The 26595-nt window shown below is 55.5% G+C and overlaps 2 protein-coding genes across 3 annotated transcripts; one reads left to right on the plus strand and one right to left on the minus strand.

Annotated features, from left to right (window-relative positions):
- Window positions 1-1130: 1130 nt before the first annotated feature.
- On the minus strand, window positions 1131-17377 carry Gprc5c (G protein-coupled receptor class C group 5 member C). Of its 2 annotated transcripts, none has more exons than XM_078041748.1 (5): window positions 17242-17377; window positions 9322-10410; window positions 6846-6940; window positions 4801-4953; window positions 1131-3298 (listed from the first exon to the last, which is right to left on the minus strand). In XM_078041748.1, the coding sequence occupies exons 2-5, from the start codon at window positions 10376-10378 to the stop codon at window positions 3266-3268; spliced, it is 1338 nt and encodes a 445-aa protein (XP_077897874.1). In that variant the 5' UTR covers window positions 10379-10410; window positions 17242-17377; the 3' UTR covers window positions 1131-3265. The 2 variants fall into 2 exon arrangements, with proteins under 2 accessions (XP_077897874.1, XP_077897873.1); XM_078041747.1 differs by lacking the exon at window positions 17242-17377 and adding an exon at window positions 16241-16338.
- On the plus strand, window positions 16744-26595 carry LOC106145221 (uncharacterized). The gene is made up of 4 exons (XM_078040984.1): window positions 16744-16768; window positions 17182-17557; window positions 24600-24654; window positions 25707-26595. The coding sequence occupies exons 1-4, from the start codon at window positions 16744-16746 to the stop codon at window positions 25851-25853; spliced, it is 603 nt and encodes a 200-aa protein (XP_077897110.1). The 3' UTR covers window positions 25854-26595.

The following is a 26595-nucleotide window of genomic DNA, read 5'->3' on the forward strand; positions in this document are numbered from 1 at the left end:
CCGCCCCGGTGCAGAAGCACAGGAGAAGAAAGGGGAGATGTGGCACCCCAGAAGGCAGCAAATGGTGACATCTTACCTAGAGACCAGCTCCTATGGAGAGGACACATGGACAGCTGGTGTCTGCATGCTGTGCCATGGCCCCTGGGGCAATCTGGGTTTAGAACAGTTAACTCGAGCCCAGGGTTTTGTACTCCTGTTTTCCAGATAAGGAGAGTGGAGGAGGGTCCAGGGGGCCCACAGAGCCAGGGACTGAACCCAGGGCCATAGGATTCCAAAGTCATGTTCTCTTCACTGCAAAGCTGCCTCCAGCTACAAGGGCAGTTGGCTCTCAGGTCCCCTCCTCCTTCCCTGTCAATCATCCCCCACTCTGGAGGGACCCAGCCTCTACCCATTAGCAGCAACCTTTTCTCAAGGAGGATGAGGTCAGAGCCGCACCCTGAGCCCAAGGAGGATGAGGTCAGAGCACTGCCGGGCTGGTGCAGATGCTAAATTATTCATGGGGCTGCTGCAAGCAGGGGCTGCAGCTTCCTGGAGCCCAGTGTGGAGACAGCAGACAGGAAGCAATGTCTGGCCCAGGCACCTGTGCCTGACCTTGGCTGGTCCTCTGAGGGCTAGAGAAAATGCCAGCCTCGGTGAGAATGGTTGGAAGGCTGACAGACCCCTCTGGGCTGCTTGACCACGGACAAGTCGCCTAACCTCTGACCTTTACTTGGTGCCTTTGGCGAGCTGCGTGGGGCTGAACAAGTCCTAAGAGCTGCAAATGTAAGTAGAAAGCTGGGCATGGCACATGGCAGGTCACCCTCACCTGGGGCCACCTTCCTGTGCAGCGTATGTCACTCCATGGGCTGCCTTGCCAGCAACACCAGGCAGCAGTAGGGCTACCATCAGAGGTGACCTCCTCCCACCCTTCCCTCCCAGTCTCAGTGTGGATCACTGGTCTCTGATCTTGCCTGGTTGAGAACTCAATATCTTTGGAGACCTCATTTCCTCCTTAGAGTGAGTCCCCGAACAAGAGAAAGGTTGGTTGGGGTCAGTCAGCCTTTGATGGTGTGGATAGAAGGCAAGGAGTCTGTGGGGGTGGGGAACACGCACGTGCACACGCCCCAGAATCCCCCAGGAACACACAGGACTCAGTGGCAGAAACCCCTCCCAAATGGAGGATAGTCGTTTAATCCTGAGTGTCATTAATTAAGCCCTCCACTTCCAGCGACACGGCAGTGGCAGCGGTGAGACTCACTGAGGGGGTTGCCTAGGACAATGAACCTGCACCAGGTCTCATCTTGGTTTTCTCCCACTGGATGAGGCACTTTGGCCACCTCGGAGAAGGTGTCTCCTGCCTCCTAAAACACGTGCGTCTTCTGGACGCTGCCCAGGACTGGAGGAAGCAGTCCAGAAGCTGGACTGGCCCGCATCTTTCAGGAGCCCATCCCTCCTGAGCTTCCTCAAGCTGAGGAGTCCGGCTACAGACACACTGTGTCCACTGCAGGCTGCAGCACCCTGGCCACCCGGCACAGCCCGAGACACCTGGGATTGTTACGGAGAACAGCAGTAATCAAGTGCCTTCCCTCACTGAAGGGACCTTGGGGGCCGCTAACTCAGATCAAGGGCAGTCTGAGGTGCAAGGAGACCCCGTCCCTTGGAGGGAAACATTATTCTTGGAAGTGCAAGGGAAGTGGGGATCACACCTGGGGACACAGCCGTATTTTGTGGGAACTGTTCACCCAGTTCAGCTCTGGAACAAATGCTCCAGTGATAAAGGCACAGGCTGCTGGGGACAGGGGGGTGGCACTGGGGAATCTGTGGGGCCGACCACAAGGTGCCTCTCAGAAAAGTCCTTGCCTTCCACCTCGCACAGAGGTGATGCTGGGCTAAGGACTGAGCTCCTGGGCACACTCAGGGGGGACCTCTTGGATGGGCCAGCTCTGTCGGGTACCGAGGGCAGGACCAAGATGGCGCGGAGGTGTCAGCTCATCCCTTTCCTGGGGACCAGCAACCTGCAGGTTCTGAGAAGGGCCCCTCTTGCCTGGGTGACTGTCAGAACCCTCTGTTGCATGTCCAAGAACAAGGACACTAGAGGTCCCTCCAGTGTTGAAAGCAATGCCGGCCACCCAAGCTGAGGTGGAGACTCAGCCCCCTGCCCGTCACAATCTTCAGTCCAAGACCCCTTACCTAAGGGGTCTCCCCACGTCCCTCCAGTTTGTCACAGGACAGGCCTGGATCCCAACTTGCCTGGTCCAGGACCTTCAACGGGTCCCTGAGAATGCAGCCTGGACCCAGCCTGTTTCTCCTAAGGGGACTTCCAGGCCCTGGCCACCAACGCCCAGGTAGTCACAGCAGGCCCCCCGCACCTCAGAACCTGCGAGGCCCAGGTCATTCAGGAGCATCGACACCTGCCCCTATCCCAGGAGCCACCTTCCAAACAACTGAGAAGCCAAAGGCCGGAAGAGGGGAGACAAGGTCACAGAGCATCCTGGCATGTAAACAAGGCCAAGTCCCAAATGCCACTGTGGTCTCCGTGAGGTAGCACTGAATGATGAAGGGCTTTCCGGGATGGAACCGGTGTGGTAGTCCCTGTCCCGAATAGCAAGGACAGTTGGGATCAGAGGACAGGTAGGGCTGGCCCTGGCCTGGTGGTGGGACCCACTTCATCAAAGCTGGGGAAGGCTTAGTCAGGGCCATGGCGCAGAGGGCTCAAATCCAGGATCCACCGGCCATGAACAGAAGCGCCAGCTGTGCAGGCCAAGCACTGGCCTCAGCTCAGTGGCCGTCCACAGTCCAGGTGGTAGCAAAATGCCCTGGGGAGGAGGACAGGGGACAGCTTCTGCCATGATTTGGCTCCAGAGGCTCACAGAGAAGACTCCCCTCGGTGCCGAGTGGGACAAGATGACGCCAGACACCAAGATGGCCAGCCAGGAAGGTCCAGTGTCAAGACAGGGGCAGCGGAGGCTGCCATTCCCCGGCAGAAGAGGGCCGTCTGCAGAACCACACCCGGAGACACACAGGCCGTGACTTGGAAGGAGGGTGGGATCAAGAGGGGAGACGGGAGTCCACAACCAGCTCCTTCCAACTGCAGTCACTTGGGGACCAGGGGGCTGGCTGGGCAGAAGTAGGAAGACCCCTCAACCCCAGGCCTTCCCAGGGCCCCCACTCAGTCCACTGCTTCAGGTTGGTGGCCTCTGGTCCCTCCCAGCTCCAAGGACAAGGGCGAGAGAGGTACAGAGGAATGAGGACATCAGGTGGCCGTGCAGTCCAGGGAAGAGGGCGTCTACCGTCTCGTTTTATTTTGCGGGGACTGAGCCTAAAGTAACCAGAAAGAACAAGAGTCAAAGGGGAAGGACCCGCCGGCTCGGGCCAACCACTCTCTTTTATTTATTTATTTCCAAAGTGCTTCGGTCCCCAGGGGCCGGGCCGTGTGGACATAGAAGGAGAAGTTTGGGAGAGGTTTATTTATCTTTCAGCAACCTCCCTCCCTCTCTCTTTCAACAAAACATGTTCTTCCTACAACCAGGGTCAGAAAATAGCTTCTGACTAGCTGGAGAGACATTCCCAGGCCCTGGAGAAGCCTAGAACCAGAGTCCCAGGGCCAGGACACCGTTGTCCCCCCCACGTGGCTGAGAGGACAGCCTACAGGCCAGCCACCAGGGCTCCCTGGCTGTCAGTGTCGAGAAAACCTGGCCAGTCTTGGCCTGGCCACCAGGAGGCCACTCTGCTCACCTACAAGAGGGGTTGGGACAGCGACCCACAAAGCCCTGCCTGACCCTGACAGGGCACCGCGCTGGGATTTCGACTCTGGAAAGAGAATACTAGTCCTGTCCCCCTCCCGGGTAGTCACGGGGATTTCACTCCTGCAGGGGACAGGCCTGGGCTGACCATAAAGGACAGCAAACAGACACTCTCACACCCTTCCCGCCTCGGTAAACCCATGATGGAGCCAAGTCCTGGCCGATCCATCCACCCACTGCAGGGTGCACTGGACCCTCTTCCCACCACGAGCTGAGACTGGCTGACCTCCCCCACACAGCTGCCTGCTTGCTGGTGGCCTGCCTTCCTTGTTCTGTCACTGAGCGTAACCACCGGACAGGGGTCCCAGAGGAGAGCTGCAGGGTCAGAGGAGCCCAGATGTGGGGCCACATCCACAGCTAAGTGGGGCAGGGGTTGGTTCTGGCGGCCCTCGGGGTAGACAGGGATCATTTCCCTGGTGAGGTGTCCCCCACTAACTTCAGGACACGCCTGCTGCGGTGCACAGAGCGAGCAGCTGTGGAGGAGAAGGGTCACCCACTGCCCATGGAGGAGGGGAGAGAGGGACACTGGAGCTGAGAGGCCGCCAGAAACCACGAGCCCAGCGCGTGCGTTAACAAAGCAGAGACATGTTTATTAGGCACCCTTGATCCTCACAGAGGAGCAAGACCCAGGCCCGACGTGCCTGCTTGGAGACTTCTTGAGGCTGCAGGAATCTCCAGAGAAAGTAGGCGCGGACCGGCCACCACCCCAGGAAGAACACTATTTGGCTGGAGCAGGACGGCCGGAGGTGGCCCTGGCATGAAACCAGGCTGGCTCCTGACTCCACGAACACTGAGGAGTGGGTGGGGGCACCCAGGACACCCCCGGAACATTGGCAGACGGGGGCCTCACAGCTCTGGCACCAGCTGCTTTGAGCCAGTGTGGGAGGAGGAGTCACACAGCATGGGGGTCCTGGGGGTCCCTCGCCCAGGCCAGGTCCTGAGGGCCCTCCCCAGATCTGCCCGCTTCCTCCTGGCCGTGGCTGCCGCCTCAGTCCCACACGTAGGGGTTTCTAAAGACCTGAGAGTTCTTGCCGTCCTTAGGTGGCGTGGCCGCCTGGTGGCTCTGGGCTGCCGCGTACAGGTCTTCAGCCCGCAGGGTCGAGTTGGCACTGCCCATCACCTGGCTGTTGGCAGTGGCCCGTGGGAGGATGACGTCGTAAGCGCCTTCGGACTGGAAGGAAGAACAGGCGGTGTCACAGTCAGGGGGACGGGGCCAGGCTCCGACAGGGCGGATGTACAAACACTCTGCTTCCTGCAGGGCCGAGTGCCAGCTCCTCCTTCTCGTCCCCTCTGCCCCACTCCAGCCAGGTCCCAGCGGCACCTGGGGCTGACAACTGTGGAAAGACATGGCTGACCTCGAGCCCCTAACTCTTCTGCCTCTAGGGATGGGACTGAGGGCTTTGCTCACCTGAGGCTGTCCAGTGCAGAGGCCCTCCTTCTTCCAGGGCTAAGGGGGAAGCTCAGGTCCTGGGAGGCTGACCTATGACCTGCCTCCAGGCTCGCCTCCTCCAAGAACCTTACCTGAGCCCCCCAAATGTCACAATACCTGGACACCCTTCTCTTGGGCACTGAGTCATCTGGACTGACCAGTCTGATTTAGAGACGAAATCCCTGAAAGCCCTGGAGCTTGGCTGCCTTGTGGGGACAGGGTCCTGAGGCAACCGGCTCCTACCTCGAGGGCAGATGAACTCCTGCCCCCACCTGCCTTATCCCTAAGGAGAAGACCAGTCTTCAAGGTCTGTAGCTCCAGGGCCCCAAACCAGCCTGCAGGAGTCAGAACCAGGTGTTCCCCCCACCTGTGTGCCATCTCCACCTCCCAACATCTGGATAAATGGTCTCTAGACCTGGGTGTGCACCGAATCAGCAGGAGCTGAGCCCCAGCTGGAGGTGGGAAATGTTTAACTACTGGGCGGGGAGAGGGAGCCCAGAGCTGCAGAACTGCCTGGGGGAGTTTTTCCCTTCCTGGTGGAAACCAAGCTACCCAGGTGATGTCAACAACTCCCGGGGGACACCAAGAGGTGCTAATGCACATTCTCTGCAGGTTCCCAGAGGACGTTAACTCTGGTGGTCTGGGAACCATGTTTTGAGAACCAGGCAGAAAAATTACTCCTGTTAGGGCTAGGGTTGTGACTCAGCGGCAGAGCACTTGCCTAGCATGTGTGAGGCACTGGGCTTGATAAAGATAAATAAAGTAAAAAAAAAAATAAATAAATATAGATATATTTATATCTATAAATAAATATATATATATAAATATATATATCTCCCTGCTAGTCCAGATCATCAATGAAACACACTGGGAAGGACAGAAGGGTGGCCATGGTATGGCAGTCCCTAAGGGCCTCGGCCTGCTCTCCCTGGCTTGGCCACAGGTTCAGGCTTGGGGAGAGGGACAGAGCTGGAGTCGGAAGTTCCAGACACATGGCCAGCCCCTGCCTCTGGGCTTATGGCAGGAGGTGGGGGGGACAGAAGTGAACCCCGCTGACCTCCTGGCTTCCTGTTCTCAGAGTCCTGCCAAGGCAGGTCGCTGACCTCTCCCCGCAGCCACTGCCAGCCAGGAGGAGAACATATATGGAGTGGGAATCTAACCCACCGGCTTCCTGTCCCCTCCCGGCTGGGCTAATGGACCATCTGGCTCCCAGAGCCCAGGGGACGTGGCAGGAGACGGGGAACTGGAGGCCTTCTCTGGACAGCTGCGGGTGACAACTAAATACCCGGAGAGACCTGCTACATTCAGTCCCCTGTCACTTTGGGGAGTACCTGGCTGAGACCTTGGTCCTTCCCCGAGCTCTTTAGGGTAAAGCGGGGAGCTTTACCCAGTGGTTCTGCATTTCAATAGCAGCTAGGCCCGGGCTGTGTGTGATGCCCAGTGACACAGGGCAGGTCACTGCAGCGTGGCCAGGCAGTGACCACATCATCTCCAGGAGATCGGTAAGGACTAGGGCTCTGGGTTCCCTGGGGACATTCCCAGATGAGAAGCCTGCCTGCGCCCTCCTCCCACCACAGGGCCCTCTCGCCCCGCCTGCCCAGCTGGGCTCTGCCGGCTCCTGGGACCCCACTCACCGGGCCTTTGTGCAACAGAGCCATCTCGGTGGGCTGGTACACACTGGTCAGCAGCTGCCCGTTATAGCCACTGTAAGGGGACACTGGTCTCTTAGCTGTAAGGAAAGACAGGTGCAGATTGAGGATCCCTGATTCTCAGTGTTTCCGCCTCCCACAACCCAAGCAGCCCTCTCCAGGGTGTGGGGGAGCCACACGGTGGATGGGCCGGGTCCTTCCAAGCCCGCACCCCTTTGTACAGAAAGATGCATAGAAGCCACAATGCTGTTGGGCTCCCTGTGGTACCAGACCCCCCACCCCCATCCAGCAGCTCAGAAAAACGCCCAGTCAGCATCCTTCACATCCCTATCCGCCCCAGGGCCAGAGGCCAAGAGGGGCACATGGGCCTTAGGCTGCCTTCCAAGATGGCCAGCCTCCAGCTCCAGCCTCTACTGCTGCGGGCCAGATGCCAGGAGCTAGCATAAATACTGCTGAGACCCCTCAGCCTACAAATCTTCACACTGTCACTGGGCAGGGCTGGCTACAGATACCCCCACCCACCAACTGGGACTCGGCCGGGAAGACTGCTTGCTCATCCCATCCGGGGCCCCTTGGCAAGTTTCCAGAACTATCTGCAGCTCCAGGAATTCTCCTGGGTGCCTTGGGGTGTTGTTTTCCTGATCTGTCCACCCTGCAGGCACCTCGAGGTATTGGAGGAGACCCACTGACCAACCCAAGGGGCCCAAGTGCAGGGTAGCCTGGCCTGTCTCCTGCAGGGCCAGGGACAACCTATGAGGCTTCTAAGTGCCGGGCTCATGTTATTGATTTTTCCATTTAGGGAAAAAAAAAAAAAAAGGAAATATAAACTCACAGCCCAGAAGTGTTTGCCGCGAGAGGACAAAGGCTGAGAGCTTTGCGTAAGCGCCCAGGGACAGCGGGCTGCAAGTTCCTGAACCTGCCCACAGTCCCCCTCTCCTGCTGACTCTACCGAGTGCCCCCTGCACACTCAGCCCACTCCTGTGTGCCAGGAGCCACCCCAGGGTAAGGCCAGCGGTCAGCCCCAGTGGGAGGCAGATCAAAGATCGAGTGCCCAGCAGGACAAGGGTCACTGCTTTTCCCCAAAGCAAGGATTTTGAGTATCTCACAGTTTGAAAGAAACAGATTTCTCTGATTCTGGATCTTCCAGATTTCTGACTCGGTCCTGCAGAGGCCCCAGAACTGGCACAGGGTGACCAGAGGCGGTTAAAACCTGAAGTCCCTGCAGGGTATGCACACCTGTAATCCCAGAGGCTTGGGAGGCTGAGGCAGGAGGATCATGAGTTCAAAGCCAGCCTCAGCAAAAGTGAGGTGCTAAGCAACTCCATGAGACCCTGTCTGAATAAAATACAAAATAGGGCTGGGGATGGGGCTCAGTGGGTAAACACCCCTGGGTTCAATCCCCAGTACCAAAAAACAAAAACAAAAACAAAAAAAACCCACAAAAAACAAAAAAAAGCAAACCACCAAACCTGAAGTCCCCAAGCATCTTAATCAGCACAATCAGCTTAGGTCAGGGTAGGGCTTCAAGCCTGCACCTCCAGTGTTCTCTCATGTGTGGAAGCCAGACAGGAAACAGGAAGAGAAAGAAGGGAAGTGGGTCTCACAGAAAGGGACCAGGGGGTGGGAAAGGGGAATACTGGGGAGTGATATTGGCCAAAGTATATCGTTATCCTGTATCCATGTAAGACTATGTAACACACAAATCCCACCCTCCTGTGCAACTATGATGCACCAATAAAAACAACGGGAAAATAAATATGCTGCTGAGGTCACTGCCTGGCACCATAACGCTGTTTTTGAAGTGGGGAGGCTGGGATGGAACCAGGGTCCGCTGCGTGCTAGGCAAGCTTCTGCCACTGAGCCACATCCTGAACCCCAGGCCCCACGAGAGCTTCTATTTAAAAAAAGAAAAAAAGTCAAAAACGACTTTCTTTTAAAAGTAAACTAAGATGGTGATGGATACGTGCACAGCAGAAAACAACCTCTAAAAGGGTGTTAATAGTGAAATAATAGATACACAATCCCTCGTGTGTTTCTAGGAGCGTTTCCCGTGCGTCAGGCACAGTCGTTGTTGATTCAGTCCTCACAAGGGCCCTGGATCACTGTCACTACCCCATTGTGCACAGGAGGACACCCAGGCACATGGACGTGCCCGTCAACAGCGCTCAGTTCTGGGCAGGGAACAGGAAGGGGTCGGGAGGATGGGAGGCTGCACGGGGGGAGATGGGGGGGGATTGTGTTTATCTGTAATGTTTGAAATTTTACAAGGAGAATATCTTCATGAACTACGTGAATCACTAAGAAAAGCCTAAAAATGGAATTGGTGTATGTGTGCGAGCGCGCATGTGTGCGTGTATGTGGTGCTGGGGATCAAATCCAGGGCTCTGTGAGCGAGAACCAGGAAGTGTCGCGGTAAAGGACATGGGATAAGGAAGGGGCCGGAGGGTGTCCGGCGACCCACCTGAGATGGGCTCGTCCATGGAAAACGCCTTGTTCTCCACAAACATGCTCTGGCCCGCCTGTTCCTTCAAGATGGTCTCGTAGCCCACGCCCCGGGTGGGGTACATGTCCCCCTGGTAGCTCTGCTCTGGACTGGCCTTGGTCACCTGGGAGACCTCGGGGATGACATACAAGAGGACGAAGGCCCAGGCGTTGGCGGCGAGCGCGATGGCCAGCGTGGGGTCGTCCCAGGTGGGGCTGTGGTGCTGCTGGTTGCCGTAGGTGTACATGACGATCCACACCACCCAGATGGCGATGGAGGTGGCCGTGGTGAGCAGCACAAAGACCCCATGCTTCCGCCAGCGCTGAAAGCGGCCGCACAGGGCGGGCCAGGCGCCCACGAAGGCCCCCAGCAGAAGCAGCATCACGTAGATGAGCGCCATGACAAAGTCCATGTTGGCGATGGCACAGGGGGAGGGGGAGGCCGCGGCCCAGCCGGCGCTGCCGTTGCCCACAGGGCCGCCCTCGCCAGCCCCCCGCACCAGGGTGATGATCAGCCACTCGGTGTTGATGATGACCTCCACCAGGGTCAGGAGCAGAGCCACGGCGAAGATCACCCAGCCGCGGGGCCCGTGGTTCTTGCGGGCCAGGAAGTTGAGGGCAAAGACGTGGGCCAGCAGGCAGGAGAAGCAGATGGCAAACAGGACCCCGAAGAGGAACCTCCGGGAGGCACAGGTGGAGAAGTCGGGCTTCACCACGCAGGCGAACACCAGGAAGAAGAGGCCCAGCGTGCCCAGCAGGAAGAACACCTGGGTCCCCAGCAGGCTCCGCTTCTTGGTGTCCTGCACAAAGGGCAGGCTGGCCACGAGGATGATGGTGAGCACGAACGTGGTGACAATGCCCGCCCCGGCCACGGCCTCCAGGACGATGCCCCAAGCTCCAGAGCGGTCACACAGGTTGTAGTAGAGCGGGTTGAGGTCTGGGCTGCAGCCAGGAGGGGCATGGTTCTGGGCCTGGGCCCCTGGGAACAGGAAGAGAGGCAGTCCCAGGCAAATCAGCAAGGCTTTGCGAGTGGCCATCCTGGCTCCCAGGCCAGGCACCAGCTGGGTCCCTGGAGACAGAGCAAGAAGGGGCAACGTGAGTCGTCCAAGGCCAGCCTCCAGCAGGCACGGTGCTGACCATGGCAGACAGCACTCGTTGATGATACGACTATCCACCTGGGCTCCAGAATCTTCTTAACACAGAACTCACGAAGCCTATCAACTGACCAGGGATGAAGCCCATCTGTCATCCCTCTGCTTCACCATGGAAAAAAGAAGGAATGTCACTGAATTTTCACTTCCCGCCCTTTCAACCATAAGGTGGATTCAAATATTCCCTGAGCTCACAGAGCTAAGGCTAGGAGGTCAAAGGGCTTCTGAGCAACTCAAAACCAAGCGCAGGACCCATTCAGTTCTTCCTCTCTGCCCTGGGACTTCTAGGGTTCAGAAGGTCAAGAGACTATGCCCCTGAATCCTGTCCCTGTGAGGCCCAGAGCATGCTGGAGAGTCAGCCACACATTCCTTCATTCAATCATCCGTCATTCTGCAAGCACTTAACAGGCACCTGTAGCAGGCATAACCTGAAGTCCCTAAAAAACAGACAACCTGAAAACTTGAGTTCCCCATCCCTCCCACTTCCTCCCTTCTTTGCCCTCGGTTTTCCATTTTTACTGCCAACTTTCCTCTTTAGAATCCAGAGTTCTCTATCTAGCTCAGAAGCTGAAGTCAAGGATAAAATAAACTAACTTCCCCCCAAGGGCTTAAAGACTTAATGCAAAAATCCTCCTATGAGGCATTAACATTTTAAAAGAAGAACTAGGCAAGGGCAAGACAAAACCCCAAAGACTCTTTGGTGGAAGACTTTAATAAGATACGAGCTAGATGGGGAGAAAGGAGCTAGATGGGGAGAAAGGTATCTTCTGTTTAACACCAGCAAGATAACTCATCACACCATATACTCATTGCGGCTCTGCCCAATGCTATACATCTGCCTCACAGAGGAAAAGGAAACTCTGCCTCTCTGTACCAATTAGATTTTCCCTGTGTGAAGTGGAGGTAAAGGATATTATAACTGGTTGTAGTTCCAGTGACTAGGGAGGCTGAGGAAGAAGGATTGCAACTTTGAGGCCAGACTCAGCAACTCAGATCCTATTTCAAAATGAAAAATAAAAAGGGCTCTGGATATGGCTCAGTGGGAGAGCATCCCTGGGTTCAATCCCCAGCACCTCTCCCCCAGAATAGAGGATAGTGCAGGTTAAGAGAAATTAAAGACCTAACCTGAGAAGCTGGGTATGAAACTCAATGGTACAGCACTTTCCTATCAAATGTGAGGTCCTGGATTCCTTCCCAGCACTGCAAATAAATAAAGCCCAAATTTGTGTTTTACAATTAAAAACTGTAAGTTGACTTGGAGACCTAACACACAAAATTTAAATGCTCTAAAATTTAAGTTATAACATTCAAAATTCCAAGAAATACAGGTCCTTCACATTTATGTCACCCTGCATGTTCAAATAACTAGTTGTAGCCAAGTACTGTGGTGCACGCCTATAATTCCAGTAGCTCAGGAGACCAAGGCAGGAGGATCGCAAATTCAAGGCCAGCTTCGGCAACTTGGTGAGACCCTGGTTCAAAATAAAAATACAAAAAGGGCTGGCACGTAGCTCGGTGGTGGAGCACCCCTGGGTTCAATCCCTAGTACTAAAAACAAACTAGTTGTAGCCCTGACTCCTACTTTTCCAGACAGTAACCAAGCTTTCCGGGGCTGACAGCGACCACTAGTGGTTGGCAGGGGAACCACCATTCAACTCCCTATCTTCTCCACCACCTTCCCTCACAGCGGTAGTTTGTCCCGTTAACCTCCTTTCTAGTTTTTCTTTTTCTATTTACTGAGGATTGAACCCAGAGGTGTTTTACCACTAAGTTGTATCTCCAGCCATTTTTGGTTTTTATTTTTAGATTGGAGACTTGCTAAGTTGCTTAGGGCCTTGCTAAATTGCTGAGACTGGCTTTGAACTTGCGATTCTCCTGCCTTAGCCTCCCAAGCTATTGGGATTACAGGCCTTTCCGTGAGTGTGTGTATATGTATATGTGTGTGTGTGGGCGCGCGCGCGTGCGTGTGTGTGTGTGTGTGTGTGTGTGTGTGTGTGTGTGAGAGAGAGAGAGAGAGACTAGGGACTGAACCCAGGGGCATCCTTTTTATTCTTTATTCTCAGACTGTGTCTTGCTAAGTTACCTAGGCTGGCCTTGAACTTGCAATCCTCTGCCTCATCCTCAGTCTCTGAGATTACGGGTATGCACCACGACACCGTGGCTACTTAATAAACAAGCAAAAGTCCCAAATCTCAATCAATAGAAATTCTCTCCATAATTGATAAATGAAAAGACACTTATGGAATCAGGAGAAATAAAATTTGAAAAGTTAAGTGAAAATTGACATAAAAACAGTGATCAATTTTTAAATTTTCACAGCCCTTGAAAATATTTTAGGTATTTTAAGTCATCTGGGTCCCCACCACAGGGTCAATTCTCCCAGCCTTTCTGGGACCACCATCCATTCTGATGTAAATTTACTATTGTTTTTCTAAATAACCTCTATTGTAACAGCTTGTTTCTCTCCATTTTGATGCAAAAACCTTGGTTCTCAGGCACTTCAGGTGGTGCTAGGGATTAAGCCAAGGGCTTAGCATAAATTGGGCAAGTTTTGAGCACTGACTCTCAAGCCCAGGATGTAAGCTTTTGTAGGGGGACTCCGTGTGTAGTTATGAATCAATAAAGCACCAACTCTATTCACAACTGCTGGGAAGAGAAAGGGAGTCCAAGGGAATTGATGGGTAAGGGGTAATATGGAGCAACTCCAGGAAACACTTTAGAGATAACGACATGATGTGGAAAGTTAAATGTTCAGCTCCATCTTGGGCGACTTTTGGCCCGCAGAACCAGCTAGAAACTGGGATGAGGTTGGAAATGTGAAACTGAACACTGAGAACGGCTGGGATATCTTGGGGCACCGGCATCTTCTAGAGCTTCTCATCCTGCCTCCCTGGGGTAGGTCCCAGTTTAGAAGAGACAATTAGTCCAAATCAGCAAATACTGACTGCATATTTAGGGGGCCCTGTTGCTCTAAGAGCTGTGGAAAACACAAAGGTGATGGAACACAGTCCTTCAATGGACGGTACATAGAAAATCTAATAGGAGAAATAAGGTAGGTATACCAAAAAAATGGCTCCAGGAAGAATATGCTATGGGATTCTCCAGAGAATTTACCTGTAGGAGAGAGGTGTCGCAGAGCAGAGAGGAGAGGGCCCGAGGCGCCTGAGCAGAGGACAGAGACCTACCAAGATGCATTCTATTGGGCTGGGAGATGTGGCTCAGTGGCAGAGTGCTTGCCTGACACATGTGAGGCCCTGGGTTGGAGCTCCAGTGCCTCAAAAAAAGGACAATATTATTGGGGGGCTGGGAGTATACGGAGGTAGAGTCTTTGCCTTGGGTTCAATCCCCAGCACCAAAAAAAAAAAAAAAAGCATTTTATTTGGCATAAAACAAAAATGCACCAAGAATGTTACTACGGCTAAATAAATAAGCAAAAGCAAAATGAACCTCATCCCAGACACTGCCACAGGCAGGGATAGAAGGAGACTAAGCCTTGAAGAATGTGAGGTAAGGGCTGAGCAAGCACAGGGGGCAAGGAGACAGGCAAGACAACAAGTCAAAGCCCTGAGATCAACCCAAGTTCAGACCAAGAGGGGAAAGGTCAAGTGCACCAAGCCTGTTAGCTTTTCTTCTTCTTGTGGTGCTGGGGATGGAACCCAGCTCTGCCAACTGAGCTACATCCAGCCTCTGTTCTCCAAGTATATAAAGTGCACTCGTAAAGGGAGGCTCATGAGAAAAGTCGTTGGGAAGGAGTATGAGCTTTATTCTAAGAGGAAATGGGAAATCACTGAAGGCTGCTTTTTGCATGATGGGGGCATCATCAGGGGTGGGGTTATGAGCAGTGGCCCACACCAATAATCTGGAGACTGAGGCAGGAGGGTCGCAAATTCAAGGCCAAACTCAGCAAGACTCTTATCTCAAAATAAAAAAATAAAAGGGCTGGGGGTGTATCTCAGTGGTAGAGCAGCCCTGGGCTCAATCCTCAGTACTGAGAGAGAGAATATTGGTAAAAAAGCATAAGGAAATCAATTTCTTAGGGACAAATTCACTCCAGTTTTAAGATCAAAACCAAAGGTAAAAACATAATGGCCAGATCTCAAAGACACTTATCAAAACACAATCTAAGGACTAGTAGGGTGTGGGAGAAATAAAGCTAAATTTAAAAAAAAAAAAGTACTATCCACTCACATCTGATAACAGCCACATCATTACAAAAAAACCTTGCCAGGGCTGGGGAGTAGCTCAGCCACAGAGTGCTTACCTAGCATGTGTGTGGCCCTGGGTTCCATGCCCAGTGCCACGAAAGAAAAAAGAAATATGTCTATACCCTGCTGGCCCCTAGCACCCCTTGGGCACTTGGGCCAGGGTCAAGGAGGCTTTACAGATCCCTCCTCCCCCATTTCCTCCTGACTTTGCTATTGGCCAAACAGCTACCTAGAGCTTACCCTTCAAATCTCACTCGGCCACCAAACCCACCCCCAACCGGTACCTTGATGCCATCCAGCTGCTGCCCTGAAACTGACCAGCCTCAGATGAAGCAATCCATTCCCATCCTAAAATGTCTTAATCCTCTGCTTCCCCCCAAAATTGAAGGGCAGGTGGGGAGACAGAAATACACTGACTCAGGTGGAAAAAAAATTGGGCCAGCTGAGCCTGGCTCTGGTCCCCTGCTTAGGACAGAAACCCTTGGAAGCCAGCAGAAGAGTTCAAGAGAATAAAGCTCAAGAGGCGCACCGACAACCAAGAGTGCAGATTCAGCCCTTTGGTTGACGTCCCCTGGGGATGGTGGCTAAGGGTGAGACCAGATGGACCCAGCTCTGCTCTTGGGCTCTTCCTCAGGGCTCTGGAAGTATCTTCTCCCTCCCGTGGATCCTGTACTCACACTGAACCTCCTGAGCCTTGAACATTAAAATCATGGACACCTCTCTCCCTTCCCAGGCTCTAAGTCTGGGGCTAGTGAACAAGACAGTGTTCCTTGAAACTTCTATGCTAGGGCTTGGACAGAGCAGGCATTGCAAAATCATCTCCTGAATGGACACAACGTCCATTTCTCCTTACCCAGTCCCGCCTCCTTCATTATGGGGTCACATCTCCTGCATAAAGATTTTTAAGAGAGGAATGGGAGAGGGAGCAAGCTCCTGGTGACCTAGGAGCCTCCCACTCCCCACAGCCCAAGTCCAGCCTCAGATGTTTTTCTGGACAAAAGGGCCCTTTTGCTTCCCCTCTCCAGAACCAGTCACACAAATATTTTTAATCACCTCTGAAATCTGCCTTTCCCTGGCTCAGCCACCCAGCCCCCAGCTTTGGTCTGAGTCAGTCTAGTCCAGCTCCAGAACCGACTGCCCATCTCACTCCAGGGGGAGCAGAGAGGCCTCCAGGGTTGGAGGGCGGAGGCCCAGCCAGCCCTGACTGGTTTTACCCAGCAACAGGTGAGGCAGCCAGCCCCCCTCACCCCTCCACCATCCGCACCCAAAACCGGAGAACTCCTCAGGGTGAAGAATACCATCGTGGAAAGAAAGCCCCAAGAATCCGGGGAAGCCGTCCTGGTCTGTCTCCCAGGCTCCAGGGTGCAGAGTGATATCAACCTGAGGCCCGTGGTTGCCTTCCAGGGTGCCAAGAACACTGAGAGCCCCTCCCGGAGGGGGCTGCCCAGCCAGGGAGAGCACAGAGCACCCTTCTTCCTCCCTGAGTGGCTGCCTCCACTCAGCAGACTGAAAAGATGGGTGGACTCTGCCAGTTTCCTCTCACCTCCCATTCATCTCCTCCTCCTTTCTCTCTCAGCCGCCGGCTGGGTCCTAGGGTGTTAGCCCTCAATCCAGAGGGCTCTGACTCTTAACCCATCCAATAAGGAGTCTGGGAGATGCCTCTGCCAGGAAGGAGCCACCTCAATCCGGTCCCCACCCCACCCTATACCAAGAATTGGTGTTTGGGCCAAACAGCCTGGGGCATTCAGAGACTCAGAAGTCTTCACCAAGGGTCTGCTCAGGAATGTCCCTCTGGAATGCGCCCCACCCCCCATCAGCACTCCCTGTCCCAGCCACACTTGAAGGCACATGGTTGGTGATGGTGGTGGTGTGGGAGGTGGGGATCCAGGCCACAAAACCCTGTTTGTACACATTCTGGTGCTTTAGGATCAAGAGCGGGAGCTTTAAGTGATGAGGTCTACCCGGGTGTAAAACTGCGGGGGGGGGGGGGGGGGGTTGAAAAGGACACAGGAAAAGCCAGGAGGGTGGGGGTGGGGTCTTCAAGCCATGCTGCCAGGAATCCAGCGGTGTGGTAGTCTAAAATTCCAAACTTTCCCGCAGACAGATCCAGAGCCTTCCCACTCTAGCCCCCGCTACTAAGGTCTACACTCGCGCTTCCTCGGACGTCTTAACAGAAAGGGCAAGGAGGCCAGTCACTTTTCGTCAAAGTTCCCCTGTCCACAGAAACCTGCCCCTTCCCTTCCACAGCATCGGGCAGCGGAGAGGAATCTGTGCCTCCTGGAGGCAGGCGGGTCGAGGGACACTCCCGCCGCGGACTCCTTTCTCTTGCTGTCCACCCGGAGCCGCAGCTCCTGGCTTCCTCCGCCCCCAGTCCCCAGCTGGCTTGGGTTTGGAAACTTTCCGCGACCCAACGGAGTTGGCGCGGCGTCCCCCGCCTCCCGGGTGTCCACCCCAGCGCCTCTGCCCTGGCCCACTCCCTGCCAGCTCTACCCGGCTCTTCCGGGCGGCGGAGGGGAGGGCGGAGCGGGAAGGCAGCAGCCTTACCTGGGACGCGCCGCCAGCCCGGCTCCGGCGCGGCGTCTGGGGCCAACTCCAGCTCCAGGCAGAGCGCGGGCGGGGGTGGGAGGGACTCCGCGCAGGGCGCAGCGCCAGCCTCAGCCCTGGCTGGGGTGGCGGGGCCCCGGCGGGGGCGCGGGGCGCAGGACCTGCCTTCCCGGGACCCAGGCAGAGCTGGGCGCGCTAGGTCGCTTGCTTTCGCGCCGGGCGCCCGGCTCCTGGCTCTCGGCGAGGGTGGGCCGGCCGGTATCACCGTGACATCACCTCCATTCACGGCGCTTATCCGGCGCCCGCGGCGCTCCAGGTAGGTGCAATCCGTTTACCCAGTAACAAAGCCCGCCCTGCCCTCCCCCCGCGGACTCACCTCCAGCCTCGGCCGAGATGCACTTTCCGGCCGGTGAGCGAGATCCGAGTTTCTGGCCAAGCTGGCGTGTGGGTTGTTGCTGTTTACTGCCACGCCCCCGCACGCGAGCACGCGCACATTCACGCGCACTCACTTTCTGGATTCGGCTCTTTCTCTGGAAAGCGGTTTGGGGTGCAGCCCAGCACATCCCGCGGGCGGGCTCTCCCTCGCGGCATCTCCCAGCTCGCGTACGCACCCACTGGCGCCGGGGCTGCCTTGGCGCGTCTCTCAGTGGCGGACACCCAGCCTTTGTCACCTTCGTCGTGGCTTTTCTTCCAGACACGCCAGACGCAGTTAGCTGCCCCGGGCTGGAGCGAGGCGCACACTGAGACACAAAGTCCGTCTTTGTCACGCCTTCTGCGCCCCCTCCCCTCCAGAGCTTGCACACGTGGACACTTCACACACCCAGCGGCCACCTCTTTAACGCGCGCTCCTTCCCTGATACCCCAGTCACCAAGATCACGTGGGAATGCCGCCACGCACGCCCCTAATCCCGTGGGCCGAGCCCCAACCACTGCAGACCGTGGGCAAACGTCGCGCTGGGTTGACTATCCAGCGCTCGGGTTTCCCGAGACCGCTCCAGACCCGGCTCAACTCGGAGCGCGCGCCCCCCTCCCCGCGTCCCCGTTCCGCGTACCGACTTGTCCTAATTAGTCTTCACGGTTTTGTTCCCCGAGATACAGTGTTTAACCGGGCCCCGATCTCGGCGCTCCGGGTCACGCTGACCCTGACTCCGAGTCCAGCCCCTCCCGCGGCCGGGGGACCTTTCCACGATTTCGGGTTCCCCTGAGCCCGACACCCCCGCTCCCTGCCAGGGTGGATCTGCGGGTGACTGCCCCGACCCCTCCGGCCCCAGGAATCTGCTGAAAGGGAACCGCAGAATAGGGGAGGCGAATCCCGGCTGAGACGAGAGCCCAGTAAACAAGAGATTTTCCGGCCTCCTCCTCCAGGGGCCGCGGGCCCCGCGGGAGGTGGGCTGCGCTGCCCCTGGAGGCCGGGAGCGGGCTTGCGCCGGAGGCCCTGAGAGGCCAAGGCGCACCGAGAAAAGAGGAGGTTGTTGAGCCTGGCCCGGCCCCTGGGGACGCGGGGGAGGGCAGGGCCACGGGTCTCGGGGTGCCCATTCTCGTGACGCCTAGTTGCCTGGGGGATCGCCAGCAGCTCGCGGTCGGAGCCAACCGGTGGCGGGGCGGACTGCTGGGCATGTTTGTTCAACCCCGAGCGCCGCGAGGGGGAGGGGAGGCCGCTGGTCACGGGTGAGGGGGTAGCCAGGTGGGTCGGGCGCGGAGAGGGGAGGGGTACCTCCCCGGCTGTTTGTTTGCGTGCGTAGGTCTATGACAACCGGGAGTCTACCAATCACCCAGAGCTGCCCGAGCGATAAACCTCAGGCTGTTCCTCCCTTTGCACACCGAGCTTTCTGACTAGGAGGGAATGTTTGCTTCGCCGGGTAGCAGCGGTAGGGCCCTGGCTTTCTAGAACACTATATCCCTTCCTGTGCCCTATGCTGGCAGGCTTATCTGGAGAACGCTGCTAAGACCAAATTGTTTCAGTGTTGCTGCTCCAGAGCTCTCCACCCCAGAGTCAGGGGCCAAGGCTTGAATAGGGTTAGCAGCTCCATGCCCACACTGAAAAGTCCCCATCTACCTGAGTGAGAGAAGCTAAGTTGTCCTGGCTTCTAACTGCGTTTGCTTAACCAGGCCACTACCTGGCAGCTCACTGGGCAGGGTCATCATGTAGGAGAAATAGCCTGAGACTACAAGACCTGTTGGCCCTAAGGAGTGGAAGACAGTTTAAGTTATGGCCCTGATACTAGTCGATTTGCTTGCCTTCTTCAAGAGCCTCTCCTCCCCACCTAGGTTCTCCGGACATCAGCTCTAGTCCCCTGCAGTCCTGCCTCAGGCAGGTGAAGGACTGGACTGTCTGTTGCCGATCATGGATCACCACCCAGGAGTCCTTTGCAAAGGGGCCCCACTCTCAAGGGCTGAGCCCTGGGGAAATGTAGGTCAGTTTCGCTGAGAACTGTTTGCTCTTCCCTCTTCAACCCAGCTCCCTTCTGGAATAGGATCTGTCTTCAAAGGACAAAGCAAGTCCCTCAGCGCAGATGGCGTGGGCCCCTGGGTGTCCAGGATTTCTGTTTTCACTCCACTTCAGTCCCTGGACCCGGGTAGGGAGAATGGAGTTGGGAGCCGCCGCCCCCATGCCACCCTGAGCCTCACCCTAGCGGCAGGGCTGTACCCACGCAGCCTACCATGCTAGAAAGGGAGGTTCTCGGGAGGTACTGTGCTTTTTCAGACTTCAATCACAGGGTCATCTGTGTCCCCTGGTGCCCCTCAACCTTAGTTAATACAACCCAGCAGGCATGGAACCCATTGTGAACTCCCACTGTCACCAGAAAGTAACCCTTTGAGACATGGTCCCAGCAGGTGCTGCACACCCACTGTTCCCAGCCTTCCTGGATTGAGGCAGAGCACCCTACTGCCCCCCGTCTGCCCTCTCCCAAGCATCTGATTTTTACTGGAAGATAGAATGTCACCACCTTTACTCGCTGGAAAGCCCCTTCTTTTAGCGGCCTGGGTTCCCTCAATCCTGGAGTCTGAGGTACTCGCAGGGCCAGGGTGCCATCTGCCAGCTGTGTGACCAGCAGGTCACCTCATCTCTCTGGACCCCACCTTCCTCTACTGCAAAATGTAGGTGATAACACCATCCCTAAAATGCAGTGGGCCTAGAATGTTCCTCCCACAAGGCTGGCACTTATAGATGGTCAGTGTCCAGCCTCTCCTATATGTGACTGCCTAACCTCTCTGAGCCTTAGGCCTTTTAGCTAAAGACATCTGGCAGTTTTGAACCCAAACTCCTGCAGAATCTGCTTTTCTGACACTTTCAACTCCACATCACCATCAGGGGAGCCGTGCTTGATCACTCTTTGGGACGCATGCCCTAGGCCCTCACCTATGCTGGTCTTTCTACCTGAGATGTCCTGTCCCTCTCACCTCCTGTCTCTGTCTGAGCAAAAATTTTTGCAAATCTGCCTGGCTCAGAATGAGGCTGTTCTCAGTTTCCCCAAGAGGACCCACTGTGAGCTGCCCGCTTACCCCCAGTCCATTAAGCATTCGCTTATCGTTTCTCCTGGTGTGTCATGAGTAACCTTTTGAGCCTTTCTCAAGAGCAGGGACTCTTCTTACTATCCGTCCCCAGCATCCGGCACACAGCCTGGAGCATGGTAGATATTTTCAGCAAATGCCTATGGAATAGCCATTATTCTGCTGCCAAGTGCTCTACCTCTGAGCTGTACTTGCAAGGAATAGCCACTAGTCTGTAGGAGACCACTGCTGACCTTCCCTCTCATACAGCACCCTTGCAAATGGTGCCACAACTTCCCCGTGACAGGCAAGCATCTTGTCTGCTGGGGAATCCCACCTCCCCCGGGCCAGCCAGCAAGCCCCACACCAGAGCCCAAGGTAGGGCCCCTGGCAACCCAGTTTTAGCATGGAGGAGCCCAGCCAGGGAGTGCTAGAGGTCTCTAAGTCCCTCAGAGGAACTTGCCCAGTGCCTTATCCCCACTCCCTGTCCTGGGTCACGGTTTCAGCTTGCAGAATCTCTTGGGCTGGGGGAGCATTTCTTCCTCCATGGAGGGGCAGGCCAACCTCCTCTTTTTAGCGGGTGGAGGGTCCTCAGTGCAGTGAGAACAGTGCCCCCCTGAACTAAGAGTGGCTCCAGGCTCCCTGATAGGTAGGGGCCTTGTTCCTGAGCTGAGTGGCCGGGAGCCCCACCACCTGCAGCTGGTTAATAGTTTGCATTTCACCTGGCCTTGCTCCCGGGCTCTGCATTAACTGGTTACAGCCCCTGCTGCGTGCTTTGTTGGGCCTGGTCTTTTTCTTGGTCTCACAGGACTTCCTGTTTGGAGCAGCAGAGGCTGCGTGGGTTTTGTTATAGAGAGGACTGTGATATCATGATGGCCTCTAAGAAGCAGGAAGCCAGAGGGGTTAAACACTCATTCACCTCAACTGGCTACCCGTGGGTGACCCCTCTGGAAATGTACCCGGAAGCAGGCTTTGGATAGAGCTTGCTAGAATGCCACCTGACCGGGAGCCCTTCTACAAACCTGCGTCCACAGCTCAGTGGCCGCTGACCAACTCCCTGGGAGCAGAGAACTGGATTTTCTGAGTTGCCCAGATTTGGCCAGCCTCCATCAACAGACTCAGTGAATCCTAAGAGCTAGATCTTAAAGCAAGGGTCCAGACATGCAGGCCACTCAACCCGCCACCCTGTCCAAAAACAAAAAGGAAGTGTGTAACCATGCAGCATTGAGCTTCCCCGCCTTCAGGAGTCTGCCCGCCATCTGAGAGCATTTCAAGGGTGAGCATGCCTTCTGTCTCACCCCAATAGCTGCACTAGCCCCCAAAGTGATGATCCTGCTCACATTGTCCCCTCCAGTCACCCTGTGAGCCCTCATCTAATGTGGGACATTCCCTGATTTTACTCCAGGGCTCTATAACACCTTCATTGGCTCCTGGTGCCTTTAAAGTCCAGACCCCCTCGCCCAGCATTCAAGGCCTCTGCAGCCTGTATCCAACAGGGGCTCCTTCCTCTCCCCCACAGGAAATGGTCACTCTGGCCTGAGCCTGCCTCCTGACTGCCTTCCTGTGACTTGCTCCCATTGTCCCTACACTCAATCCAAGATGCCCTCCTCTTAGAGACCATGTCCTAGAGCCCTGGGCTGTCCTGCAAGCAAGTGCTGGTGACCTCAGAGTTCTCTTTCCCCCAGAACTCCGCCCCTCCCCCATTTGCTAATCTTATCTTTTTTTGCATTGTTAATTATCTTATACAGAGATACCTTGCCTCCCTAATGCTGGGAGGCCCTGTAGGAATGGATTCTAGATTCTGCCCCTCTCCTTCCCAGCACAATGCTTTCTGCATCAAAAAAAAAAAAAAAAAGGCATTAAATATTGGTGATTGTATTGATTGACCAAAAGAGAGGCTGCTGTCAGTCTTCTCTAAGTGGGAGGGGAGAGAGGACGACACAGGGTCAGCAAGAATCCAGTGTCCAGAACCCCAGGCCAAGAAGTTCAGGGATCTGGCTTGTCTGATGATATGATACCCCCATGTAGTGCTGTACAATTTCAAATCGTTTTTTACATAATTTGATGCTTTTGACCATATAAACGTCCAAAAGGGTAGGTCCGAATCCATGAGGCAGATGTCATTATCTCTGTTTTATAGACTTAAAAACTGAGGTTCACAGAGGCCAAGACCCGCTGTGGATTTGGACTTGGTCTTCACTGTCTGTGCCCTGACGTGCTTTCCTCGCCTCTTGAATAGCCCTTAGAATGTCCCGCCTGTGGATGGATAGGTATTTATGCACCTGTCCCGCCCCAGCCGAGGCACAGGCTTGGAGGAAGGGTGAAAGTTCCCTTCATCTTCCTGTTTCCCTTCCTGCCCTCCCGGTTGTGGGACCTCACTTCCCATTGCAGGGGACCTGCTCAGGCCTGAGGAGATGCAGGGAGCTCTGGGGTGGCCAGCCGTGGGCGGCTGCCCTTCCTCTTCCAGAAACCCCTTCACCTTCAGAAGCCAGCCTCCATCCAGGGCTCTGCCTTCTTGGCCTGTGGCCTCCGATGGTCTCGTCCACCCTGCACACTCTGCGCATGTGGCCATTTGGCCCTTCACCAGCCTCCCCAGCCACCACCAACATACTCAACAAACCCTTTAAAAGACCCACTCACTGCCCCACCCCTTGCCTGGAATTTGAGGCTGCCCCAACCTCTAATCCAGCCCAGACCCCTAGCAGTGTTGGGAGAGTCATGAGACCACAGAGGACCCAGAGATGGGTTCCTCCAGGAGGGCAGGGCAGGGCAGGGCCCACCAGCTGGCTTCTGGGCCCTGTCCAGTCCCAGCTGTTCCTGGCACTGTTTGGGGCTTGACTGCCTCCCTCACCGGAAGGCCAGTTGCGGTGCAGCCTGGGCTGCCGGGAAGCCGGTGCGCTATTCTGGGAGTGTGATGGGGCTCAGAGGCCTGGCGGCGGCTGGAACTTCAACCCCTTTGGTTTCCAGACTGCGCTCCTCCCCTCTGATGATAAGGCAGCCTTCAGTCATTATGCAGAGTTCAGAACCACTGATGGCACGTTGGAGGGTCTTAATGGCCCTTGTGGTCGTGCTAAAGTGGGACCTGGGCAGAAGTGGCCTGCACGTCAGCCTCCGGAGGCAGCAGCCCTCACTCTCGATGTCACTCACGCAGCCCAGGGTGCTTTTCCTTCAGCTCGTCCCCACGCCGCCCCCCCCCGCCCCCCCCCCCCCCCCCCGCATTAGCCCAGGCACGGGATCTGGCTCCGTCCCTCCCAGTCAAATCCAGGGGCAGATTTCCTCTGTGGCCTTTTTTCTTTCTCTCTTTAAATTGAAACTGGATATTTCTGCAACGTAAGCAGTACAAGTACGAACACTGAGTTTGGTTGACAAAAGATTAACCCAACTTAGAGCAAAATTAAGCCCTTACGATTGACCTGGTTTGGGTAGGAGCCTGGAGATTTATGATCCTGGTGTGGAACTAGAAGCCAGGACGGGAAGAGAGTCAGCCCTACCCAGGGTCACTCGCTGGTGGACAGGAAACAGATATCTGGACCTGTTCTGATGGTGGAATCCAGCTCCCTAGGCAAGGAGCCTGTGAGCCTGCCTGACATCCACGCCCCACACGTGCCTAGAGATGCAGGCAGGCCTTGGGAATCGATGAGGCCAGCTTAGAAAGAACTGTGGGAGTCCACCAGGAGGAGCAGGCAAACCACAGCACAGGATGCCCTGGAAGGATTCTGGCTGGGCAGTCCAGGCTGACCGCCTCTTAGATAACAGTGGACTTGAGGATAAGCAGAGGCAGGGCCAAGGTGGGGCAGCGCAGAGGGTCCACAGCTGAAGTGCTCCAGGGGGTGAGCGACGTACCTCTTTCTCCTCTTCCTCCCCAGGAGCGGATCTTCGTTCCACATGGTGGAAGGGATGATTAAGGAACAGCAAGTTGCCGTGAGACATCTCCTCTGTTCTCTTGCCTTTTTATTCCCCGGCCCCCAGTATTTTCCAGCCCTGTGTGAAGTCATCCCTGTCAAGTTCAAGGTTCACCTCCTTCACAGTCCCCTGGGAACGCATGAAGACTACAGGCTTCTGAACCTGTCCGATAAGAATCTCCAAGTGCAACAGACTATTAGGTCTCAGGGTTTGAGCCACTGAAGTAGGAGTCCCTTTGGGATACAAGCAGTGCTTCCCGCGGGGTTGGTGTGTGAGCAGTGCCTGGGCTCTGGTTGGGTGGTAGGAGGGTGATTGCATTAAAAGCACGTCCTCTAGGAAAAGAGAAGAGAGAGACAAGTCTTGGGAGCAAGTGAGAGCCTGGAGTGGTTAGCAAAGGGGCCTGCAGTGAGAAGCTCTGGCCAGGCTCACAGTGGAAGGCCCTAGGAAGGGGACAGAACTCGGGGAGAAAATTCGAGCCAGCCCCAAAAGTGAACCCTTTTTTTAAAAAATTTTTATCTATTTATTTAGTTTTTTGGTACTGGGGGTAGAACCCAGGGCATCAGGCATGCTCCCCAGCCCTTTTTTATTTTATTCTGCGGTAACGTCTTGCCGAGTTGCCCAGGCTGGCCTTGAACTTGGATCATCCTGCCTCAGCCTCCAGAGTCACTGGATTTACCATCATGCACCCCGTCATCCGCCAGGTCATGAACATTTTTATGAAGCCCCTTTGATCCTCTTCCTGGGCATCGAAGGCATGCATCATTAAGTCATTTTCTACCTGACTGCCAGCCTCCTCTTTCTAGAAATGGTAAAGTCACAGAGAAAAAGCAAGATGTGAAGGGATCCCAGGGCCTTGGATGCTGCTATGGGGCTTTATAGGTCCTGGAGACGACCTAGGGACAGCCACACCCAGTGGCTTTCCTTGTCTTCTCTGAAGGGCTCCACCTTCCAGGAGTGTGAGGGCACTTGAGTGCACCTGGAGACTTGCATCCTGTTTTCATGGGGGATGTTGCTCACTCAAAGGTAAATCTCACTTGCCATTATCTTGTTTCTGCTCTTTTTTCCCCCAGAAATCTGGCTTCATTCACTGGACCTTGGACTGTTTCCTGCTATCAAGTGCGGGGCAGGAGCCACAGGGAGAAGGAGAGTGGGCACTTATTCTAGGAGAGCCTGTGACTCTTCTGCGTGTCCAAGGTCATTTTGATCACTGGAACTGAAGCAGCCGGCACAGTAGAGATTTACTCCCAACAGCCCTTGCGCCTAATACCGTATTGCATTTCAAAACAGCTGTCTTGCTCTCCCAGCCACTTCCTAACTAGGGCTGCAAACGGCCCAGCTTGGCTCCCTCCCTGTCCTGGGACCTGCTCTGGCAATGAAATGTGATCCAGAAAAGCCCCTCTTGCATGGGCCCCGCCCACCGCCTGCTCCCGCACACCTTCCTAACAGCTCCCCCGTGGGCCAGAGGGGCTCTCGGCCCAGAATCAGGCCCAGAGCCACAAACGGACCCCACTGGCTGCCTTCCCCACCCCGACTTGATGTGTACAGCCAGCTGTTGACAAGCACACCACGGGCAGGGGTGCTCCAAGTTCTAGACTCCCAGAGCCTCTGACGGCCCTGGCGGATCTGCTTCTGGGTTCCAGTTGCACAGGGAACATTGTCCTGGGAGTCAGGGGACCCGGTTTAGGTCTCAGCTTGACTGCCCAGGGTAGCCCTGGAGAAGTCCTCTCGGCTTCTTGAGCTGCCTTCTCACCCGTATGATAACAAGGGCCAACGTGGTTACGGGATAGGACTGTTAGAAGTTAACAACAGGGCTGGGGATGTGGCTCAAGCGGTAGCGCGCTCGCCTAGCTTGCGTGCAGCCCGGGTTCGATCCTCAGCAGCACCACATACCAACAAAGATGTTGTGTCCGCCGAGAACTAAGAAAAAATAAATAAATGTTAAAATTCTCTCTCTCTGTC

Source organism: Ictidomys tridecemlineatus, chromosome 3 (assembly GCF_052094955.1).
Source record: "Ictidomys tridecemlineatus isolate mIctTri1 chromosome 3, mIctTri1.hap1, whole genome shotgun sequence".
Lineage (NCBI taxonomy): Eukaryota > Metazoa > Chordata > Mammalia > Rodentia > Sciuridae > Ictidomys > Ictidomys tridecemlineatus.